Raw genomic sequence first — 21,245 nt, 5'->3', positions numbered from 1 at the left:
CAAATACCAACTGGACAGTATGACTTCCCTATGTACAATTCCCCAGCGGGCTTTCATCAGACTGAGAAGGAAACCCAGACTCGTTTACACTCCCCTTCACCCCCCTCCCTTATGCTTCAGTGGCACTGCCCTTTTTTCTTTTCCTGCTAACCGATCACGGCTGCCATGGGCCTCAGCTCTTGCTGTTCTCTCTGCTTGGACTACTCACGCACAGACGTCTGCACCACTTCTCCTCCTCGTCCCTTTCATCTCAGCTTTCATTGCCCCTTGCCTCCCAGCAGCTGGGCTTTAACACGTGATCCCGTTTTTGTTTTTTCCTAAGGCTTACCTCTATCAGCAAACAGCCTATTTATTTACCCACCCCCCACCCTTGACCCCCGTGGAAATGAAATGTTCTCTGAAAAGGCCCATTTGTTGCACAGTGCTTGGCAATGTAGTAGCTACCCAGGAAGAAACTTTGAATGACTGACTGAATACATTTAATTGAGACATAAATGTTTTATATTAACTGCAAATTACCATCCTCTCTGGTCTTTCTCCGGATGGTTCTAATCTCCCACTAATCTTTTCTCCAGACTGCAGCCAGCGAGCTTGTCAGTTGTTGTTAACCCCACGTTTGAAAACCTTTGGAGATGTTACTGTTCTCAAGAGACACACCGTAGCCTGTCCAGCTCCCAGTCAGTCTTCACTGCGGGCCACACGCCCCCTCCCTTCCCCTCCTGGTTCCTGCCTGGCAGCTGGCTGCGTAGCCCCTGCTGCCCGCTTCCTAGAAGGTTCTACACCGTACCACTTAGCATTCTACTTCGCGTTTCGGGAGATGGCCTCTTCCTGGGGAAAGCCCTCCCTGATTCGGTCAAGCCCCACTGCCCGCCATAAAACCCCACATCACTAAGGCCCTTTGAGAGCTTATGTTCGTTTCATTAAGTAGGCATTCCTGAACGTAAACCTATCAATATGCGCTAATAGGAGCTCGCGCCCAATTAGCTCTTCGCGGAAGGAACGTACACTCCAGTGCCCAACCATTCGCCGCCCCTCCCCCCGGCGCCTGTGGCGCAGCGATTACGCACTTAGCAGGCGCCGCGGAGACAGATAGCGCAGAGCGCCTGCGCGAAGGGGCACGCATGCGCACACGGGAGGGCCCGCTGACAGATTCTGGGTGGCAGCGGCGGCGGCGGCGGCCCTGGACTGCGGGGAATGGGAGTCCTAGGGCCCTGACTGAGCACCGCCCCCGCCTCCCTGCCCCCGACATGGCTCAGGAGAAGATGGAGCTGGACCTAGAGCTGCCTCCGGGTACGGGCGGGAGCCCGGCGGAGGGCGGCGGCAGTGGCGGCGGCGGGGGCCTTAGGAGGTCTAACAGCGCCCCCCTGATCCACGGCCTCAGTGACACTTCGCCGGTGTTCCAGGCCGAGGCGCCGAGCGCCAGGCGGAACAGCACGACGTTCCCGAGCCGCCACGGCCTGCTGCTGCCGGCCTCCCCCGTCCGCATGCACAGCAGCCGCTTGCACCAAATCAAACAGGAGGAGGGCATGGACTTGATCAACCGAGAGACGGTCCACGAGCGCGAGGTGCAGACCGCAATGCAGATCAGCCACTCCTGGGAGGAAAGTTTCAGCCTGAGTGACAACGACGTGGAGAAATCCGCCTCCCCGAAGCGCATCGATTTCATTCCGGTGTCCCCAGCACCGTCACCCACCCGGGGGATTGGGAAGCAGTGTTTCTCACCATCCTTGCAAAGTTTTGTGAGTAGCAACGGATTGCCTCCGAGCCCTATCCCCAGCCCAACGACCCGATTTACTACCCGGAGAAGCCAGAGTCCCATCAACTGCATTAGACCAAGTGTTCTTGGACCATTGAAAAGAAAATGTGAAATGGAAACTGAGTATCAGCCAAAGAGATTTTTCCAGGGCATCACCAACATGCTTTCTTCCGACGTTGCACAGCTGTCAGATCCCGGGGTGTGTGTGTCTTCGGATACCCTTGACGGAAACAGCAGCAGTGCGGGATCTTCCTGCAACTCACCAGCGAAAGCCAGCACTGCCGCCGACTCTCCCGTGTCACCTGCCCAGGCAGCCTCGCCGTTCATCCCTGTAGATGAGCTTGCATCTAAGTGATCCGCTCGTCCTGAGACTTTGTGGGCTTTTTTTTGCAATGGAGAGAGAGGAGAGAGAGAAATCAAGTTGGAGCAAGCACTGAACTCTGTCGATTAATTTGAGGCTATTTCCTATTTGACCCTTTTCCTCTTTTGGGATTTCCTGAAATGTTGTTATTCTAGAGACCTCTCATGTCAGGTTCCTGCGGATGCCCTTGAATTCAGTGTAGTAATATTTTTGGACTTTTTCCCCTAAGTGTGTTGAAGCATACATCTTTACGCTGCTAATATGTCTAAATACATATGTTATCCCTTGATTTTTTTTAAATAATTGAGAGCTCTATTTATTTATGGGATTATTAAGTTCTGATGAAAATATAAATGTTGAACTAATCAGCATAGTAAACTGATGTTTTAAAAATTCCATAATTCATGCACACACTAATTTTAATGTTATTTTTCAGTGATTGCTAATTTCCATTTGATAAAGAACGATAACTTACCTATTTACAGCTTTTAAAAAAATGTTAGTTTTAAAATGAATGCAGTGGTTGTCTCTTTTACCCAGGAATCCTTAGTGGGTTTTCCTGGATACAGAAATGGATGGGAGGAGGACTGATAAAAGAACACCTCAGAAAAGTTTGCAACAAGTCTTAAAATTATATCCAAGTAAAACATTGAAGAAAAATGTTTTCTAGTGACATTTTAATAGTAATTCTGGTAGGTTGTGCAAATATAGCTAGTATTCAGAATTTTTTTTTTTTTAACCAGAAAGTACATTCTCTTGGGTGTAATCCTAAAGTAAAATGGGACGGTGCCTTGCAGTTGTATCCTGCTGTAGAATAGGCTGAGGCTGAGTTCTTTTTCAAATGTAGAAAACGTGTGGAAAGTCTGGTTGAAATTCAGAGCCTCCAGGCAGACAGCCCTCCGTCAATTCGTTGATGTGCTTTGAAATACCCATTGTGCCTCGGGTTGAAAACTCTTGCCAGTGAGTAGGCGGAGCAAGTTTTTTGCTGCTTGTGTACCCTGTGTATCTGTCCCATCCCTGGTTTCTCCTTGGTTGGGAAGAGTGGCTGTTTCCTTGTCAACAGGTCCTTCCTCCCAGCCTTCCACCAAACTGGGGCACCATGGGATAGGCAAAGGTACGGTGTGAATCAGGTTTCTGACAGCAACAAACGGAACTGTGAATTGTTGAACTCAGTGGTTAAAGCTGGGGCTGGAGTCAACTGTCTTGGAGATGTCAGTTAACCAAGAGTCGATGATTTGTGAGAGAAGATCAGTGGAGTGTCACAGATAAATCATTGTTTAACTTAGGTTTTGTTAAAGATAGAATTATGGAATGATGGGTGTTTTTTTGTTTCATTTTGGTTTTACCTTTTACAATGAAAATACGAATCACAATTTTTTTATATTGTACTTCCTTTAATACCTCATATATTAACTAGATAGATAGATAAAGATACACAGACAAAAAGAGTGCAGCAGGAGATTCCGTAGATCAAGGCGAAAGCCCCAACTTAACGTTTTAAAGTTACTGCCTCCGAAGACTTTAACAACTATGTGGAATTTTTACTACTGTGAGAATAAATGGAACTGGTCAACTCTTGGCAGTTGCTTCAAGGTTCAGTGAATTATATTAAGGGTAAGATTGTGTCTACAGTTTAAAATTCTGTTGTGGGTAACAGTGTCCATGCTCCTCAAATTCAAGCCTGTATCAGTATATCCAGTGTCCTATTGGGTGCCTTGACCTGCTTCCAGATGGACTTTAACTTCAGCATCTTCAAAACAAAACTTTTTTTTTTTTTATCATCTTCTCACTTACCTATTTCTGCCTTACCTAAAGTGATGCTGTAGCTATCTAATTTCAGATCATCCAAACTAGAAGTTAAGGTAGACTCTCTGACTTGCCCTTTTCCCTGTTGGTCACATCCAACTTAAGCACCAGGCGTATCAACTTTGCTCCAGAAATGAATCTCACACTTCTCCCCTTCTCTATAATGCTCTTGATATAGCTTGAGTTCTTGCGTAAGTGATCTCTCTGCTTATCTTCGGCCTCTTTCTTGGTATAATCTTCACACTGCCTCTAGAGTGATCTTTCTAAAATACAAACTTGATTTGTTTTTTACTTTCCTGTTTGTAAACATGGGCTTCCCCGTTGCCTACAGTTCACGGAATGATGCTTGTAGCTTAGTACATAAAATGTTTCGTGGTCTGGCCATATTCTAAATTAGCTTCACTTTTCTTCTCCTTCTTGCTCTGCAAACACTAGACTATTGGATGTCCTTTACAAGGCCCATATTCTTTGATGTGGCAGTACTTTGGGATAGGTGGTCCCTTTTCCCTAAAATGCCGTTCTTGATCTTTTCATCCAGGTCAGTGCTTGTCTTCTTTACTACATGTGAATGTAATTATGAAGGCATTGCATACTTGTTGATTATTAAGTATTTCAACAATGTGCATAGCTATAGAGTAAAAAAAAAAAATAACAGGGGCAGGGTCTGCCTTGTGCTACCTGAAATTAATCTTCCCTAGCTGTAGGTAACTCTTAACAATTTGTATCTGTCATTCAAGATGTATTAACTCAACATTTTCATGTTTCTGTGTGTTAACCAACACATCATCCATACCTTTCTTTTCTACATACCTAATTATTCATCATGACTTTATGATTTCCTTCTCTAGAATCTGCCTTTTTATTTCCATCTTTGCCAGGCCTCTGGGTCCTTTTGTCTGGCTTCTGAAGCAGTCTTGTGCCCGCCACACTCCCTCTGCTTGGCCTCCCATTTGTTCTGTGTAGAGCTGCTAAGGTCGTGCTTCTCAGTCTGCAGATCTGATCCTTGTATCTGCCAGTTTAAAGCCCTTCAGCTGCTGCTTGTTCTCGAGAGTAAACCATGTGTATTAATTACAGCCTAGGAGTTCCTGAAAGCTCCGGCCTTTGCCTCTTCCTCCCTTTGTTGTCTGGCTTGCTTTATTAATTTATTTTTTTAAAGATTTTATTTATTGGCCGGCGCCGTGGCTCACTAGGCTAATCCTCCACCTTGCGGTGCCGGCACACCGGGTTCTAGTCCCAGTCGGGGCGCCAGATTCTGTCCCGGTTGCCCCTCTTCCAGGCCAGCTCTCTGCTGTGGCCAGGGAGTGCAGTGGAGGATGGCCCAAGTGCTTGGGCCCTGCACCCCATGGGAGACCAGGAGAAGCACCTGGCTCCTGCCTTCAGATCAGCGTGGTGCACCGGCCGCAGTGGCCATTGGAGGGTGAACCAACGGCAAAAAGGAAGACCTTTCTCTCTGTCTCTCTCTCTCACTGTCTGCTCCGCCTGTCAAGATTTTATTTATTTGAAAGTCAGAGTTAGTGGGTGGTGCCACGGCATAGCAGGTAAAGCTGCTGCTTGCAGTTCTGGTAATCCATATGGGTGCTGGTTTGAGTCCTGGCTGCTCCACTTCAGATTCAGCTCTCTACAGTGGCCTGGGAAAGCAGTAGTAGAAGATAGCCCAAGCCCATGGGCCCCTGAACCCACATGGGACACCTGGAAAAAGCTCCTGGCTCCTGGCCTCAGATCGACGCAGCTCCGGCTGTTGCGGCCCATTAGGAAGTGAACCAGTGGATGGAAGCCTGCCTCTCTTCTCTCTCTCTCTCTCGCTCTCTCTCTGTAGTTCTGACTTTCAAATAAATAAATAAATAAATCTTGAAAAAAAAAAGAAAGAAAGAGTTAGAGGGAGAGACAGAGAAAGAGATTCTATCTGCTGGTTCACTTCCCAAATGGCCACAACAGCCAAGACTGAGTCAAGTAGGAACCAGGAGTTTCATCCAGGTCTCCTTTCTGTGGGTCAGGGGCTCAAGCCGTTGGGCCATCATCCATTGCTTTTTCCAGGCCCTTAAGAGGGAGCTGGATTGGAAGTGGAGCTGCCGGGAAATGACCAGCACCCATATGGAATGCCAGCGTCACAGGTGGGGTGGCTTTACCTGCTATCCCACCATGCCGACCCCTGTTTTCTTACGTACATTATATTCTCTCCTCTTTTAGGTCCTTTTATCAGATCATTTTCCTTGAAGGTATGGAAACCTTTATTTCTATAAACTCATTCTTCTATATAGATGGTCAGTTTTCAATCAGATAAGGATCTGTATTAAGGGCAGTTTGCATTATAATAGTATTGTTCATAAAATCAGTCATTACCCTAGATTATATGGGCTTAGCTCATGTACAAACAGCAATTATGCTTCAGAAAAAAAAAAACTTTTTTAAGGTTTTCATATTGCTAATTTGGGAACTTTGTGCAAGAAGTCCTAAGGCAAATATCAACACTCAGTTAAGGTACAGTCTGTCATAGATAATAAGTTTCTGTGTTATGTTTTCCTTTATGACGTTTGTGAAGAACACAGTGTACATGGAAAAAATAATGGTCACAAAACCCGACTGTCAGGTGTCAGAACCTTCAAGGATACGTAAAAGACAGCTTGTGATCCAGAGTAGTGTGGGTCAGGCTGCCTGCCGTTGATTTGCGTTTCTCAGCTCAGCCAGTTACATAACTGCTGCAAAGGACCACTCTTGAGATATTTGACAAAAAGGACTGGAGGAGTGGGGGGAGACAAAACACAAAAGGGAAATAGCACTGAGAAGGTTTTTTCTTTATGACTTTGTTTATAGGTAGTAGAACAAGTGTAACGGTCCAAGAGAGAGGGGAGGCAGGCTGAGCGAAGGTCTTAGAACACATGCATGGTAGGTTGCAGTTGGATGGACCAGGCTTGGGAGCTGGTTAAGTGGGTACTAGATAAATTCAGTGAGTGCAGCAGGTCACCTTTCTGCTGAAAATGTAGTTGGAATGGTTGGCCAAGGCACTGAGCATGCTCAGAGGAGTTAGCAGTGGACTGGGGCCTTTTTTTTCCAAGGTCTTACCTTAGAATCGGCCACAACAGAGTATGCAGAGAATGTGCCTTCACTGTCTAGCAGTTTTGCCCATTTTTCATGGTCAGTTTTGTTCAGAGAATCAGCCCAGAGTGCAAGCCTTGAATTCCATTTAATTTGGTGATAGTTTGTAGCAGATCACTCTCTGGCGCTGAAAGAGACAGAGTTCTGATCCCTTCCCTAGTTTACATAAACATTTTTCTTAGAAGTTGTGAGGACCTTTATGTAACAAAGGTGGGAAGGCTTGCCGTGTGGCAGTCACTGTTCTAGGTGCTCCCCAAATGCATTAGTGCCCTTAGTCCTTATCCCGGTTACCTCCTTTTATTCATGAGAAAGTGGGACGCGGGTTGGTTCACTTGCCCAGGATTCCAGAGCCCAGAGGGAGGCAGCCTTTTGTAGGGGTTAAGGACGCAGAGCACGTGGGTCACTGTGCACAGCGCTTGGCGTGCTGGGCGGTTTCTGCCCACGGGTCACCCCCCATTGCTGCTGTGACAGTGGGTCTGATTGTCATTACTGTCACCCGGCCTGGACCGACTGAGGCACCTTTTCTGTTCCTCCCTGATGGATGAAGCTTCCTGCGTTCACACTCACAACAGGACACTGCCTTCCAAGGTAGCCTGTCCTTTCGCAAGGTGGATGCTTCTGATGTAAGAGAATCTTTCTTACGTGGAGCAGACCTTTTCCTCCATAGCTCCCGCTGTGAAGTCCAAGTCCAGCTTTCTGGAAATTCAGAGCAAGCTTGTTTCTCAGGTGCTTGCACTCCCTTCACACAGCAGGAACTCTGATCCCCCCCTCTTGACTGCTTCCAGATTTTAGACATGCTGGGGAGCTTTTTCAGTGTCCTTCCTCTGAGAAGCAGAGCTGTCATTTCTTGGCAGCCCAGATTTTCACAAGAACGAACTTCCTTCGAGGCCGTGTTTGGCTTCCTGGGTGGGAAGCACGAGATGGCCTAATAGCATGAGTTTTTGCCAATAGTAATAAAAATTAGTGCTAATGCTTCCTGAGCACTCAGTGTGAGTGTAGAGCCTGTTTTTAGTGTTTTCCGCTCATGAGTTTATTTAGTCCTAACTACCCTGTGGGGGCAGGTGCTCTGAATATTCTCATTTAACATGAGAAAACCAGGTACATTTTCTCAAGACCCTATTACTTCACTTTTTGTTCCCTTTTGAACTTGGGGCTTTTTTTTTTTTTTTTTGTCTTTTCCTTGTTGATATGTTTTTGCTTGTTTAGATAAAACCTATTTTCTATTTCACTTCATAACTTGGCTTATTTTACTAGTGCTGTCACTCATATTCTGCATGAAGTGATGCATTTATTTTAAATGGTACTTTTAGATGTTATTATCATATTAGAGAAACTTATCAGGATTGTTTTCCTTACAAGTAAACTAAGGAAGAGATCATGATTCTACAGTTTTACATATTTTTAAACTAATTTGCTGTTTGAAATGGTAAGGAATACCGAAACTTCAGTCTTAGATTGTTTGTACTGAATTTTCTCTAAATACACACACATTTTAAACTTTGTTGTGTCTGACTTTTGCAGGATCCCTGGTTGTTCTTAGATTATCATTCCTAGTGAACAAAGGCAAGAACCAGTTTTTTCCCTTCTCTTAAAAAAAAAAAAAAAAACCTAAGTTAAAAATAGGTCATATTTTAAAGAAAAAGTAACAGAATTCATAGAATGATCTGCAATGTCATATTGCCTAAATAATAACAAGCTTGCCTTCTTTCTCTGCGGAAAGCTTTGCCCAAAGATAAGAGATTCAAGTGCAGAGGAATCAAACAAAGCCTGGGGAACTTTAAGATTTAAAAGGAATGACTGATGAGTAAAGGGATCCATGAATACACTTTGGAACTGGTGCTTAGACAGAGTTCCACAGTGTCACAGCCCGCATTTGGGGGTCAGAAACAAACCATTGAAAGCCCCACTTGGTTCCAAAAGGTCAGTATCTTTTTCAGAAGTTCAAGGAAGACTTTAAAGTCACTTCAAAAATAACTTACTTCTGTGTGAAGCTTATTGGTGAAAACAGCTTGTAACGGAGCAGAGTTAGGTGGCTTGCACCTAACTCTTGTGCATGTCTACCCAGTGCACGTGAGTGTGTGTGCACATGGGCCCTTCTCTGTGCACTCGGAGCTGTATTTAGCTTTCTTCCCGGTTTAGATCTCGTATTTTCCCCTACTCAGTTTCTTGAATAGCTGCTTTAGCTTTTGTAAATGATACTGAACTACACAGACACAGAGAAAATAGAATTGCAAAATAATTTGCAAAAAGATTTTTTAAATCCATAGTTTTGTATACTGTGCATATATGTACATTGTAAGATCACTCATTAACAAATTCTGAAGCAGGGGGACTGAAATTAGAGAAGAGAGAAACTGTTGGTTTTATTTACCTGCCATGGTTCGGTTCTGCATCAATGCCAGGAAAAATTTTGGTTCTTTTCCAGTTACCTACAGTGGTCCCTCAAACCAAAGTAACGTCTAAGCCTTCGGTAGCAAGGCATGTTGGGAAAGAAGACAATTAAGAAAGATCCTTTGTGTCCTAACAAAGTAAAATGGTTCTTTGAGGTAATCACTCCCGTGAATCAGGCAATCCTTGCCCCTTGCTCTAAGGACAAAGAAAGATTTGACTGCTGCAGCGCCAGGAGGATTACGAGAACTCGGGAGTGACAAGTAGCTATTGAGGGCTGGTGTCTTTCAGAAAGAAAAAATCGAGGTGCAGGATGGAGTGGGAGCGGGGGTGATGGATGCACCTGCTGTTTCTTTTGGCACCGTGAACATTCTCCTGGGCTGTCGCTGTGAGCTCCCTGCTGAGCAGAGGCTGCTGCTGAGGTGCTTCTCATGAATGTGTGTTGGCTGCTTGTTTCACTTCGGTTAGGATTTGGACTTGAATCAGTATGTGTTTAATAATTTGTTTGAGCCTCATTCCCTTAATGTTCTCTTCTTCATTTTTTTTTTTTTTTTTTGGTTTGTTTTTAGATGTATTTATTTGAAAGGCAGTTTCAGAAAGAGAGGGAAAGAGAGAAAAAAAAGATCTTTCCGCTACTGGTTCACTGCACAAGTGGCCTCACTGGCCAGGGCTGGGCCAAGCCAAAGGCAGGAGCCTGGAGCTCCATCCAGATCTTCCATGTGGCTGGCAGGGGCCCAACCACTTGGGCCCAGGCGCATTAGCAGCGAGCTGGATCAGAAGTGGAGCAGTTGGGACTCAAATCATGCTGTATGGGATACTTGCATGGCAGAGGGTAGCTTAACCTGCTTTGCCTCAGTGCCAGCCTGAAGTTCTCTTCTTTTGAGTCCTGTGAAATATGATAAATAACAATAATGATAGTAATACTTGTCAGATTAATTGTTAATTCTTTGAGTCAAGAACTGAAATTCTTGGAGCTCTTCACTTGCCAATTTGTACTCCATTTTGAACTCTGACGTAGAATTCTGTACCTGTTTATGAGGTCTTTTTGAAGACCCTATTTACCACACTCTTGCTACCAGAAATTTTAAAATGAAAAGCTGAGTATGCAGCTTAGTGACTACCCCTTAATTCACAATTAAATTATGCAGCATCAGTAGAAGAAGGCCTCCCCCTCCACATGTTCCCTGAATTGGAGGATTTTATTGCATTTATAGTTACTCACATTTATACTGAGTAGGTGAATTAATAGATGGATGAATGGGTGGATGAATGGCATGCACTGCTTTTGTTGTGTTGATCTGGCAATATTTGTGGTGAGATTTTATTTCTTCCACTGACAGTGACAGTACCATTTATAAACTGATTTCGTAAGCACTTATTAAGCATTTACTGTGGCACATACTGCTTTTAAGGGAAAGGAATACACTTGAATTCTTAGTGAGAAGTGTAGTTATACTGTTGAGCTCTTTATGGTTTGCTAAGAGAGTAGGAATTCATTCATGAAGCAACGTTGATTTGAGCACCTGTCGTGTGCCGCAACTGGCGTGTCTCTTAGGATACATCGGTGTGTCAGGCTCCTGCACACACTTAGCTGACTTCATTCTCCCAGGGTAGGGGGAGAAGCAATAAGCAACAAGTAAGTAAATTACAGCGTGTGTGTGTGTGTGTGTGTGTGTGTTTAGAGGAACAAGGAGGTCATTGTCTGCAGTGGGTACTGAAGGGGATTGTTGCACATTCTGATGGCATAGTGTCTTGTGTGCCTGTGAAGGACATTGGCTTTGGCTTTGACTGTGAGGGAGGCAGAGAAGCCTTTGTGAGGGGTTGAGCATGGAAGGGACATGATCTGTCTCTAGTCTCTGGCTGCATCGAGATGAGAGTAGACTGTGAGGGACCGGCTGGGAGCAGGGGTACTGATTAGTCAGCTAATTAACAATCTATGTAAGAAATACTGGTGGCTTGGATGAGTGCGGTACCAGGGGAGTTGGGACAAGTGGTTAAATTCTAAATACATCAAGAAGTTAGAGCCAACAGATTTTACTGGCAGATTTAGGTGGGCATGAGAGCAAAGTAAAGGGTAACCCTGAAGGCTGTGTGCCTGAGCATCTAAGGGTTGGAGCTGCCATCCACTGAGGCTTGGGAATCTTTGGATACAGTAGGATTTTCTAGGTGGATGGAGGGGTGTAAGTAGCTGAATTTTGAGGAGAGGAAGAACTGATCCTTGGTGTCTGGCGCTGTGGCTCACTTGGCTAATCCTCTGCCTGCAGTGCCGGCACCCCGGGTTCTAGTCCCGGTTGGGGTGCCAGATTCTGTCCCAGTTGCTCCTCTTCCAGTCCAGCTCTCTGCTGTGGCCTGGGAAGGCAGTGGAAGATGGCCCAAGTGCTTGGGCCCTGCACCCGCATGGGAGACCAGGAGGAAGCATCTGGTCCCTGGCTTCGGATCGGCGCAGTGCACCGGCTGTAGCAGCCATTTGGGGGGGGGGGTGAACCAACGGAAAAGGAAGACCTTTCTCTCTCTCTCTCTCTCTCTCTCTCTAACTCTGCCTTGGGACACTCTGTACCAGCAAAAAGTCAGCAAATGAAGATTGGGAGGAGCAACCAGGGAGGTGGAAAAAGCCAAAGAGTATGGCACTCTCAGAGCTTTATGAAGAAAAAATGTGCGCAAGAGAAAGGAGTGGTCAAGCGCATCAGTGGCAGCTGATGTGACAAGTAAGACAAGCACTGAGCACTGAGCACCACACTTACCAGCATGGAACGCACAGTTCCCTGTGAGAGTTGCTCCAGTGGAGGGTGAGGGTGGAAGGCTGTTTGGAGTTGGGTGAGGGAAGAACAGATAGGCAGATGAGACAGCTAGATGGCTGAAGGAAGATCCAAGGTTCTTCTAGATGCCTGAGGTCAGAGAGGAGCTAAACAAAAGGACTCTCTGTCTGCCTTTTATTGGAAAATTGATATTAAATGCTGCACAGGCAATGTTGCTCTCTTCCCTTACATATGGTTGATCGTGGTTGGGGAAAAAACCCAAAACAAATGAGAATTTTCTTTACTTTTTATTGGCCTTTAGCAGAGGTTTTGTGTGTGTGTGTGTGTGTGTGTGTGTGTGGCGGGGGGAGGGGAGAGACAAAGACACACACAGTTAAGTGGTTCTACTACAAATGTGAAGAAACTGTTCAAACCCAAGGCTTTCCGATTCACTTCCTTCACAAATGTATCTGTTTTAGTCCCTCATCATCTGTTTTTCTTAATGGCTTTTTTTTTTCTGCTTATAAGTTGAAACTGAGTTCCACACCCGTGACACAATTATTTCTCCAGATTTGGCCCAGTTTCTTAACCCAGACACATTTTCCTCTTCAGTAAGTGCTGTGAATTTTTGAAAAAGTAGTTCATTATTCTCTTAGGTTTTACATAGGTGCATTTGCTCTTCCTTATTCCTTTTCAAACTACTGCTGAATAGTAGGAGGTGGGGGGTCTGTGATGATAGAAAAGGAAGAGTGTTTGCCTCCTTCTGCAATGCTCCGATCTCACTCTAACCATAATGTACTGTCAGGTTCTTCTCCATGTGGTGGGGGTCTCCATCCCGATCCTTGGCATAGGGAGACCTGGAGACAGCCAAGCTGTTTACTCCCTGGAGGTCCAAATACCTTCTCCTGGAGCGCCTGCCTCTCCGGTGGCCGCATTTCTGTTGTTCTGTCTGCATTTCAGCATTGTTCACTCCGTGCTGCACCTGCTGACTCTTCTGGCTCTAGGTAGTTTTGCTTTTCCTGGGAGCTCCTGAACTCCCTGCACCCGTGTGTGTGTGTGTGTGTGTGTGTGTGTGTGTGTGTGTGTGTGACGGCATAACGGTGTGGAATTGTATCAGATCTAGCCTCCCTACTTACCAGCTTCATGATTTGAGGCCATCTACTTCCTCCTTCTGTCTTCTCACCTGTTAAATGGGAGTACTCCCCACATCAAAATCGAGTCAAGGATTAGAGGGGAGAATGCATATAAAAGTATTCATTCAGAAAATGAGTAACTTGAATGTATGGACACCTAAAGAACCATACACACATGCACACACACATTATTAAATAATTCCCTGTCTTTATGGAAGATTTCCAGAAAAAAATGAGCATTCCATTTATTCTGTCCCCATTAATGAACTTTCACTGAGGTTTCTCTTTAGATAAGAATTGGGGCCCAGTAGGAAGAAGTTGAGGTGTTGCACAGCACAGGGGATAACTCTGGTTCTCAATAGCCTTTCTGTACTTTGTGAAGAACTAGGAGAGAGGAGCTCCAAATCTCCAAACTTGAAGATGAGGAGTTGGACACACTGATGACCCTGATTCTGTCAGAGCTGAAAAGTCACACTGTACCTCCTAACCCTGTGCAGCTCTTAGGTATGAACTGAAAAAAGAAATTAAAAAAAAATCAAAGAAGTCCAAGGTATTCAAAAAAGAAATAAAAATTGAAACTGAAAACCAGGAAGGTTGGAATTCAGAATGGGTGGTGACAGAGAGTGCTTAGGAAATGTGTGGAGCATTTGCTCATAGAAGAATGTGGTATGCATGGGCTCGGTGTCGTTTGCACATCAGTGAATGGTTTAGGTCTCGGGAAATATTGCAGACTGAAAGTCTGACTGCACAGTGCAGGGAAGGCAGGCTGCAACATTGATGGAATATGAGGTCTGTGGCCTTTTTTCTTTTTCCTAACATTCATGAAAATTGCTGCATTCCCCCACTCCTGTTTTTACAGCCCATAATTCAGAAATCTGCTTTAGTTTTAACAGTCTACCAACTTGTTTGTAATTAGGATGAAGCTCAACTGATACTTACTTTTAAACAAACTCACAAGCTTTTTTTTTTTTTTTTTAAGATTATTTATTAGAAAGTCAGAGTTAGAGGGAGAGACGGAGATGCCTTCCATCTGCTGTTTCACTCCCCAGATGGCCACAACAACAAGGGCTGGGCCAGGCCGAATCCAGCAGCTTCATCTGGGTCTCCCACATGGATGCAGGGGCCCAAGCACTTGGGCCATCTTCTGCTGCTTTCCTAAGCCATCAGCAGGGAATTAGATTGGAAGCAGAACAACCTGGACACTGATGGCCTGAATGGGATGCTGCCACTGCAGGCAGTGGCTTTACCCACTGTGCCACAGCTCCAGCCCCCTAAAACAGCCTTTTCCTTACTTGATGCATACTAGAGAGCTTTGATAATTTCCTCAGGAAAATGATGCTCTGTGCTCTTCATCCCCTAAACCAGAGCTATGTGTGACTCAAGGTGAGTGAGGGTACCAGGGCCTGGTTGTCCTTACTGCTAGGTCATTTCAGTGGGAGAGATGCTGAGGTGTGGGGTGAGCTGGGTGAGGAAGTGGTGGCCGGAATTAGAGATCTGTACCAGAGATACTTTAAGATTTACTTATGTATTGGAATGGTAGAATAATGGAGAGAGAGAAAGAGAGACAGAGATTTTTCATCTACTGGTTTACTCCCCAAATGTATGCAACAGCAAGGGCTGGACCATGCTGAAGTCAGGGGGCTGGAACTCCTTCCCTGTCTCCCAACTGGGTGGAAGAGACCCAAGTACTTGGGCCATCATTCACTGCCTACCAGGTGCCTTAGCAACAAGCTGGATCAGAAGCACAGTAGCAAAAGCTCAAACCATGTCCTCTGGTATGGGATACAGGTGTCCCAAGCAGTGGCTTAACCCACTGTACCACAACACCTGCCCTGTCCCACCGATTTGTAGTCAACACCATTTCCATATTCATAGCTATGTCAATTTCACAAATCCCATATTTTCTAAGTTAGTTAAGATATCACATATTGCCTCTAGCATGCCAGTGAAATATTCCAGACATTCTAGTATTTTGACATTGAAATGAACTTATTTCTGTGTATTGCATGTAAAATGACATAAAAACATTTAGTGACATCATGTTCATAGGTTTAGAGTTATAAAGATGGTCACCATATTTAAAAGTCTTAAGAGAAGGAGTCAAAGAAGTAAGTGAGGGGCCGGTGCCGTGGTGTGGCGTGTAAAGCTGCCACCTGCAGTGCCAGCATCCCGTATGGGGGTCACTTTGAGTCCCGGCTGCTCCCCTTCCAATCCAGCTCCCTGCTAATGTGCCTGGGAAAGCAGTGGAGGATGGCCCAAGTCCTTGTGCCCCTGCAACCATGTGGGATATCAGGAAGAAGCTCCTGGCTCCTGGCTTCAGCCTGGCCCAGCTCCAGCCTTTGTGGCCATTTGGAGAGTGAATGAGCAGTTGGAAGACCTCTCTCTGTCTCTGTCTGTAATTCTGCTTTTCAAATAAATAAGTAAATCTTAAAAAAAAAATAAGTGAATCATTCACTTTTTCAGCCACCGTTTGGTGGGTACTTAACTGTGTAACTGGCACTGTGCTTGGGATTGGGGTTATGAAGAAGAGTGATCAGGTCCTTAGTTTGCTGTTTGTGGAGTAGAAACATATGGGACTGACCAAGAAACCTGTGATGCTTTGCAGCACCATTCTGGAAAATACAATAGATTTCCACGATGCTGCCAGAACCCAGAGGAAAGAAATACAGAGGTATTATAGAGGCAGCAAAACTTTGGTGCCATAGGTGCTTAGGCATTCATCAGGGAGATAAAGGGTGGGAGAATTTCATAAATATGTGCAATAAACAATGGAGGAGTTGCCAGCAAACAAGAATCACAATGTTCACTGCAAACATAAAGATTAATTCTTAGGTTAAGGTGTTTTTTTTTAATTTAATGTTTTTATTTCTCTATAATTTTGTTTCTTTAAGTAAAGTAAATGGTTTGTTCTTTTTTGGGAACTGATTAAACCATTTGAACTTGGAAGATGAGATGAAATGGTTATGACTTAACAAGATGTTCTTGTAACTCCTTCCTGTCTCAAGGGCATGCTTTTTCTCCTGCCTTGGATTCAATTGCTTAGAAATGATGGCTGCAGGTTCTCAGAGATCGAAAGATAGAATAGACAAAAAATAGGTAGTTCAAATTATCTACTAAATTTTTTTGTGCCCTAAGTAATGCTCCAAATTATGATAAAGGTCCCTGTACACACCTGGTGGTCTTCACATCGGAAGAGCTTTGGGTTGCACATATTAACATTTCAAACAAAGCAGATTTATAGTGGAAAGAAACCAGAGGTTTAGACTCAATAGATACATTAGGAGAAAGCCATCAAGGTCTTATTTAAATATTTTCCACATTTAATAAGTGTCTTACTGCCATGATTTTAAATAAATGAATTTTCATCCATGTTAATTTTATTTTTAGTTCCCTGTGGAGTCCACATAATAGCCCATGTGAAATACTTGAAGAAAATAATCTACTGAAGCCCAGATTTAAATTAAACCTCCTCAAAGCACAATGATCCCTTTATTAACTTTGAGCTTGTTTTATTTATTTATTTTTTTTTTTTTTTTTTTTTTTTTTTTTTTTTTTGACAGGCAGAGTGGACAGTGAGAGAGAGAGACAGAGAGAGAAAGGTCTTCCTTTGCCGCTGGTTCACCCTCCAATGGCCGCCGCTGCAGCCGGCGCACCGCGCTGATCCTGGCAGGAGCCAGGAGCCAGGTGCTTTTCCTGGTCTCCCATGGGGTGCAGGGCCCAAGCACCTGGGCCATCCTCCACTGCACTCCCTGGCCATAGCAGAGAGCTGGCCTGGAAGAGGGGCAACCGGGACAGAATCCGGCGCCCCAACCGGGACTAGAACCCGGTGTGCCGGCGCCGCAAGGTGGAGGATTAGCCTATTGAGCCACGGCGCCGGCTTGAGCTTGTTTTATAAGGAAGGAATTTTTCAAGGTTAAGAAACCTAATTAGCGAAAGACTAGAGAGGGATACATGGGGTAGACTTCTCATATGGCTGTAAAATTGCTCACTTGGTAAATATTTCTTGAGCATCTATTATGGGCCAGACACTGAACTTAATTAACAACTTTATCTCTACTTCTTGTCAGACATTAAGCCTCTGGGTTTCTGGAGTTGGTGTTACACCTGGGGGAAACAGTCAGCAACCAAAAATGCAGATAAGCAATCATTGCCAATTATAATAAAGGTCAGGAAGGAAATAAACAAGGAGCTGAGAGCTTGAACTATAGAGAAGCACCTGCTGTGGATTGAGTGGTGGGGGGGGGGGGCAACATCGCAGACAAAGAGGGTAGCCTGTGCAAAGTCCTCACGGAAGAGAGAGGTGGGTGGTTGTTGGAGCCGTTGACGTAAGGCCAATAGGGCTGAAACACAGTCACAAGGGGAAGAAGAGTATTGACGGAGGCTGCATAGCAAGGAAAGCAGCGAATCAGACACGATGTCCTAGACCAAGGTAAGGATTTCCGGTTTTATTCTAAATGCAATGAGAAGACATTAAAGCTGCTTTTTCTTTTTAAGAATGTATTCATTTATTTATTATTTATTTATTTGAAAGAGTTACAGAGAGAGAAGGACAACAGAGAGAAAGAGAGAATCTTCCATGTGCTGGTTCACTCCTTAAATGATTGCAACGACGGGGGCTGGGCCAGGTGGAAGCCAGGAGCTGGTAGCTTCTTCCAGGTCTCACATGTGGGTGCAGGGGCTCAAACACTTGAGCCATCTTCCACTGCCTTCCCAGGCACATTAGCAGGGAGCTAGACCAGAAATGGAGCAGCTGGGACGCTAACTGGCACCCGTGTGGGATGCCCACACTGTAGGCTGCAGCTTAACCCGCCACTCAACAGTGCTGGCCCAGACATTAAAGGTTTTTACGCAAGAGCCTAAGGTGAACTGATTTCCTGTTTAAGATCATTCCTGCCTTGTGGAAAATAGAATCAGGGAGACCAATTAGGAACTTCGTATTAGGCTCAGCAAGAGATGCTGCTAACTGGGCTGAGAGGTAGTGGTGAAGATGGAGGGTTAGGGTTTTGAGAAATCAGCCAGACTTGGAGGAGGGCATGATAATGGAGGAGGGAAAACTCTAGAATGACTCCAAGTTTGCTAACTTGAGTGAGAAGGGAAATGAAGTGGCACTGAGCGAGAGGAGAAAGTCACAAGGGGCAGGACAGCAGAGGTTTCTGAGTTTTGTCTAGGACTTCTGTCTAATAAACTTCCGAATTCTAAAGGAGGTGTCAGTTGGGTACGTAAGTCCAAAGCTAAGGAAAGGTTTGGCATCTGGGTAAAGTTGTGTTAAGGTGATCCCACTTCCTCTCAGCATGCTGGCTTTAATTTAAAAAGCACTTGGAGTGTACTTATTTATAAACAGTGAATACTGGTGCCCTCTCTCTAGTCCATATCCTTTGTTTATCAGGGACTCAGTTTATGGCACGCATGGTTGTGCAAATGATGGACACCCCAGGCCTTCCCTGCAGAAGCCCCTCCACAGCGCATGCTCTGAGTTCCACTGTGAGATTTCTGGAGGGTGCCGTGTTTCCCCAGCCCCACGCCTTTGCAAGTGTTGCCCCTGAGTCTTGGAAGCACTGATTTCTTCCTTGCTCCCTGTGAGTTATCCCTGGAGATCCAACTCGGGTAACTATCCCCCCTCAGAGGAGCCTTTCCGGAGTACAGGCTGTGTGCCCTTCCTGTGGGCTCCCTTGTCTCCTGTGTCCATCACACCTAAGTGCTGACTGGCTGTTGTTGAAACTGCCCATTTCCCCTTATGCCCAGGTAAGAGGAGCCCCTGCCCTTGACCACCTCATCTGGGCCTTGTACTTTAAAGGGTCCCACCTTGGCCCTCCATTGATGGTGTCCTCTCCACTGAAGTCTGAGAATTCAAAACTGGAGCCTGTGTGGCATCTTCTAGGCCAAACTCCATGTAACCAGCATCCCATAATTCCAGAATTCCCTGCCCTGTCATGCTGACTGTGCTTTCAGGGCTAGGAGCTTCTTCCCCAAGTTCGTCTCTTGAAAGTATTCACTCTTTTTTTTTTTTTTTTTTTTTTTTTTTTATTATTTTTGACAGGCAGAGTGGACAGTGAGAGAGAGAGACAGAGAGAGAAAGGTCTTCCTTTGCCGTTGGTTCACCCTCCAATGGCCGCCGCTGCAGCCGGCGCACCGCGCTGATCCGATGGCAGGAGCCAGGAGCCAGGTGCTTTTCCTGGTCTCCCATGGGGTGCAGGGCCCAAGCACCTGGGCCATCCTCCACTGCACTCCCTGGCCACAGCAGAGAGCTGGCCTGGAAGAGGGGCAACCGGGACAGAATCCGGCGCCCCAACCGGGACTAGAACCCGGTGTGCCGGCGCCGCAAGGTGGAGGATTAGCCTATTGAGCCACGGCGCCGGCCGAAAGTATTCACTCTTGAGCATGAATGGTGGAGAACAGTGTTTACAGAGGCACAGGCAGGGCTCAGCTCGTGTACACAAGGCCCTCGGAGACAAAGGACAGGGCTGTGGGGAGGAAGAGAAGGCTGTGAGCCTAGAGTCAGGGGCTGGCCTGTTCTGTCCTAGAACACCAAGGAGTTTAATTCTAAATTCAAAGACCTACCTTATCAATGATTGCATTTCTATGTACTAACAGTAAATTATCTGGAAAGCAAACTAGGAAAACAGTCTCACACACAGTATCATCAAATAGAGTAAAAGACTTAGAAATAAACTCACACAGGAGCCAAAAGTGCTGTACACAAAAATTATAAGACACTGATAAAAGATCTAAATAAACAGAAAGACATTCCATATTCATGGATTGGAAGACTTTGTGTTTTTTAAATGTCCTCACTACTTAAAGTGATCTACAGATTCAATGAGATCCCTGTCAAAATTACAATGTTTTTAATATAAATAGAAAAATCAATCCTAAAGTTGATCATGTGCCAGAAATTAACCTCAAATAGTCAATGCAATCTTGAGAAAGAACTAAGCTAGATATATCTCACTTCTTGGTATCAAAATATGTTGTGGGGGGAAGACATTTGGCACAACAGCTAGGATGACACCAGCATCCCATATCGGAGTGCCTGGGTTTGAGTCTCATCTTCACTTTTGATTCTAGTTTCCTGCTAGTGCACACCCTGGAGGCAACAGGCTATGTCTTTAGAGTTTGAGACCTTAACACCCACATGGGAGACCTTGGTGACATGGTTGAGTTCCTGCCTCCAGGCTTCAGCCTGGCCTAACTCTGGCTGTAGAACCATTTGGAGAGTGGACCAGTGGATGGAAGGTCTGTCTGTTTCTCTGCCTTTTGAATAAAAATGAAAAAGACATACACATATATATAGAAAAAAACCTGCAGCAATCAAGAGTATATTATAAGTTTGGCACTGACAGGAAAATAAAAATATAGAACAACTAATCCATGCATACAGTCAACTGATTTTTGACAGAGATGCCAAAAATTTATTCAGGGGAAGGATACTGTCTTCAACAAATGGTGTTAGGAAAACTGGATGACACAGGACCTTTATCTTGCGCCATACACAAAAATCAACTCAAGATCGATTGAAGATCTAAATCTAAATGTAATACCTGCAACTGTAAAACTCCTAGGAGAAAATGCAGGGGAAAGCTTTAAGACATTGATCTTGACAGTGATTTCTTGGATGACATTGAAAACACAGGCAACAAGTACAAAAAACTCAAAAGTAGGGCAACATCAAACTAAAGAGTTATGCATTGCTAAGCTTGCAGTCAACAGAGTGAAAAGGCAATCTGCAGAATGGGAAGAAATATTTACAAACCATGTATCTGATAAGGGATTCATATCCAACATAGGTAAGGAGCCCCTACAACTCAGTCACAAAAGAAAAAATAAACAACTTGATTTTAAAATGGGCTAAAGCCTGAAACAGACATTTCTCCATAGATGATTTACAAAATCCTGGCTTTCCCACAGCAGTTCCTTGTAGGAACTGGAACTGATGGGGGTGCAGATATTGTGGGCAGCAGTTGCCCAGTTTAGGC

General features: G+C 45.0%; 2 protein-coding genes across 7 annotated transcripts in view; both read left to right on the top strand.

Annotated features, from left to right (window-relative positions):
• PIP5K1B (phosphatidylinositol-4-phosphate 5-kinase type 1 beta) overlaps positions 1 to 21,245 on the top strand; it is a 324,599-nt gene that overhangs the window by 84,189 nt on the left and 219,165 nt on the right. The window contains exon 1 of one of the 6 annotated variants that reach the window (XM_070051060.2): positions 17,627 to 17,701. The exons of the other annotated variants lie outside the window; for them this stretch is intronic. The gene's annotated coding sequence lies outside the window, so the exon portion shown is untranslated. Of the gene's footprint in view, positions 1 to 17,626; positions 17,702 to 21,245 lie in introns of those variants that run through there. 6 annotated transcript variants of the gene reach the window in all.
• PABIR1 (PP2A Aalpha (PPP2R1A) and B55A (PPP2R2A) interacting phosphatase regulator 1) lies at positions 1,060 to 2,482 on the top strand. The gene has a single exon (XM_008256179.5). The coding sequence runs from the start codon at positions 1,122 to 1,124 to the stop codon at positions 2,109 to 2,111; it is 990 nt and encodes a 329-aa protein (XP_008254401.4). The 5' UTR covers positions 1,060 to 1,121; the 3' UTR covers positions 2,112 to 2,482.

This window comes from Oryctolagus cuniculus, chromosome 1 (genome assembly GCF_051225735.1).
Source record: "Oryctolagus cuniculus isolate XC-2025 breed Fujian yellow rabbit chromosome 1, ASM5122573v1, whole genome shotgun sequence".
Lineage (NCBI taxonomy): Eukaryota > Metazoa > Chordata > Mammalia > Lagomorpha > Leporidae > Oryctolagus > Oryctolagus cuniculus.
This window is presented reverse-complemented; position numbering and strand designations above follow the sequence as displayed.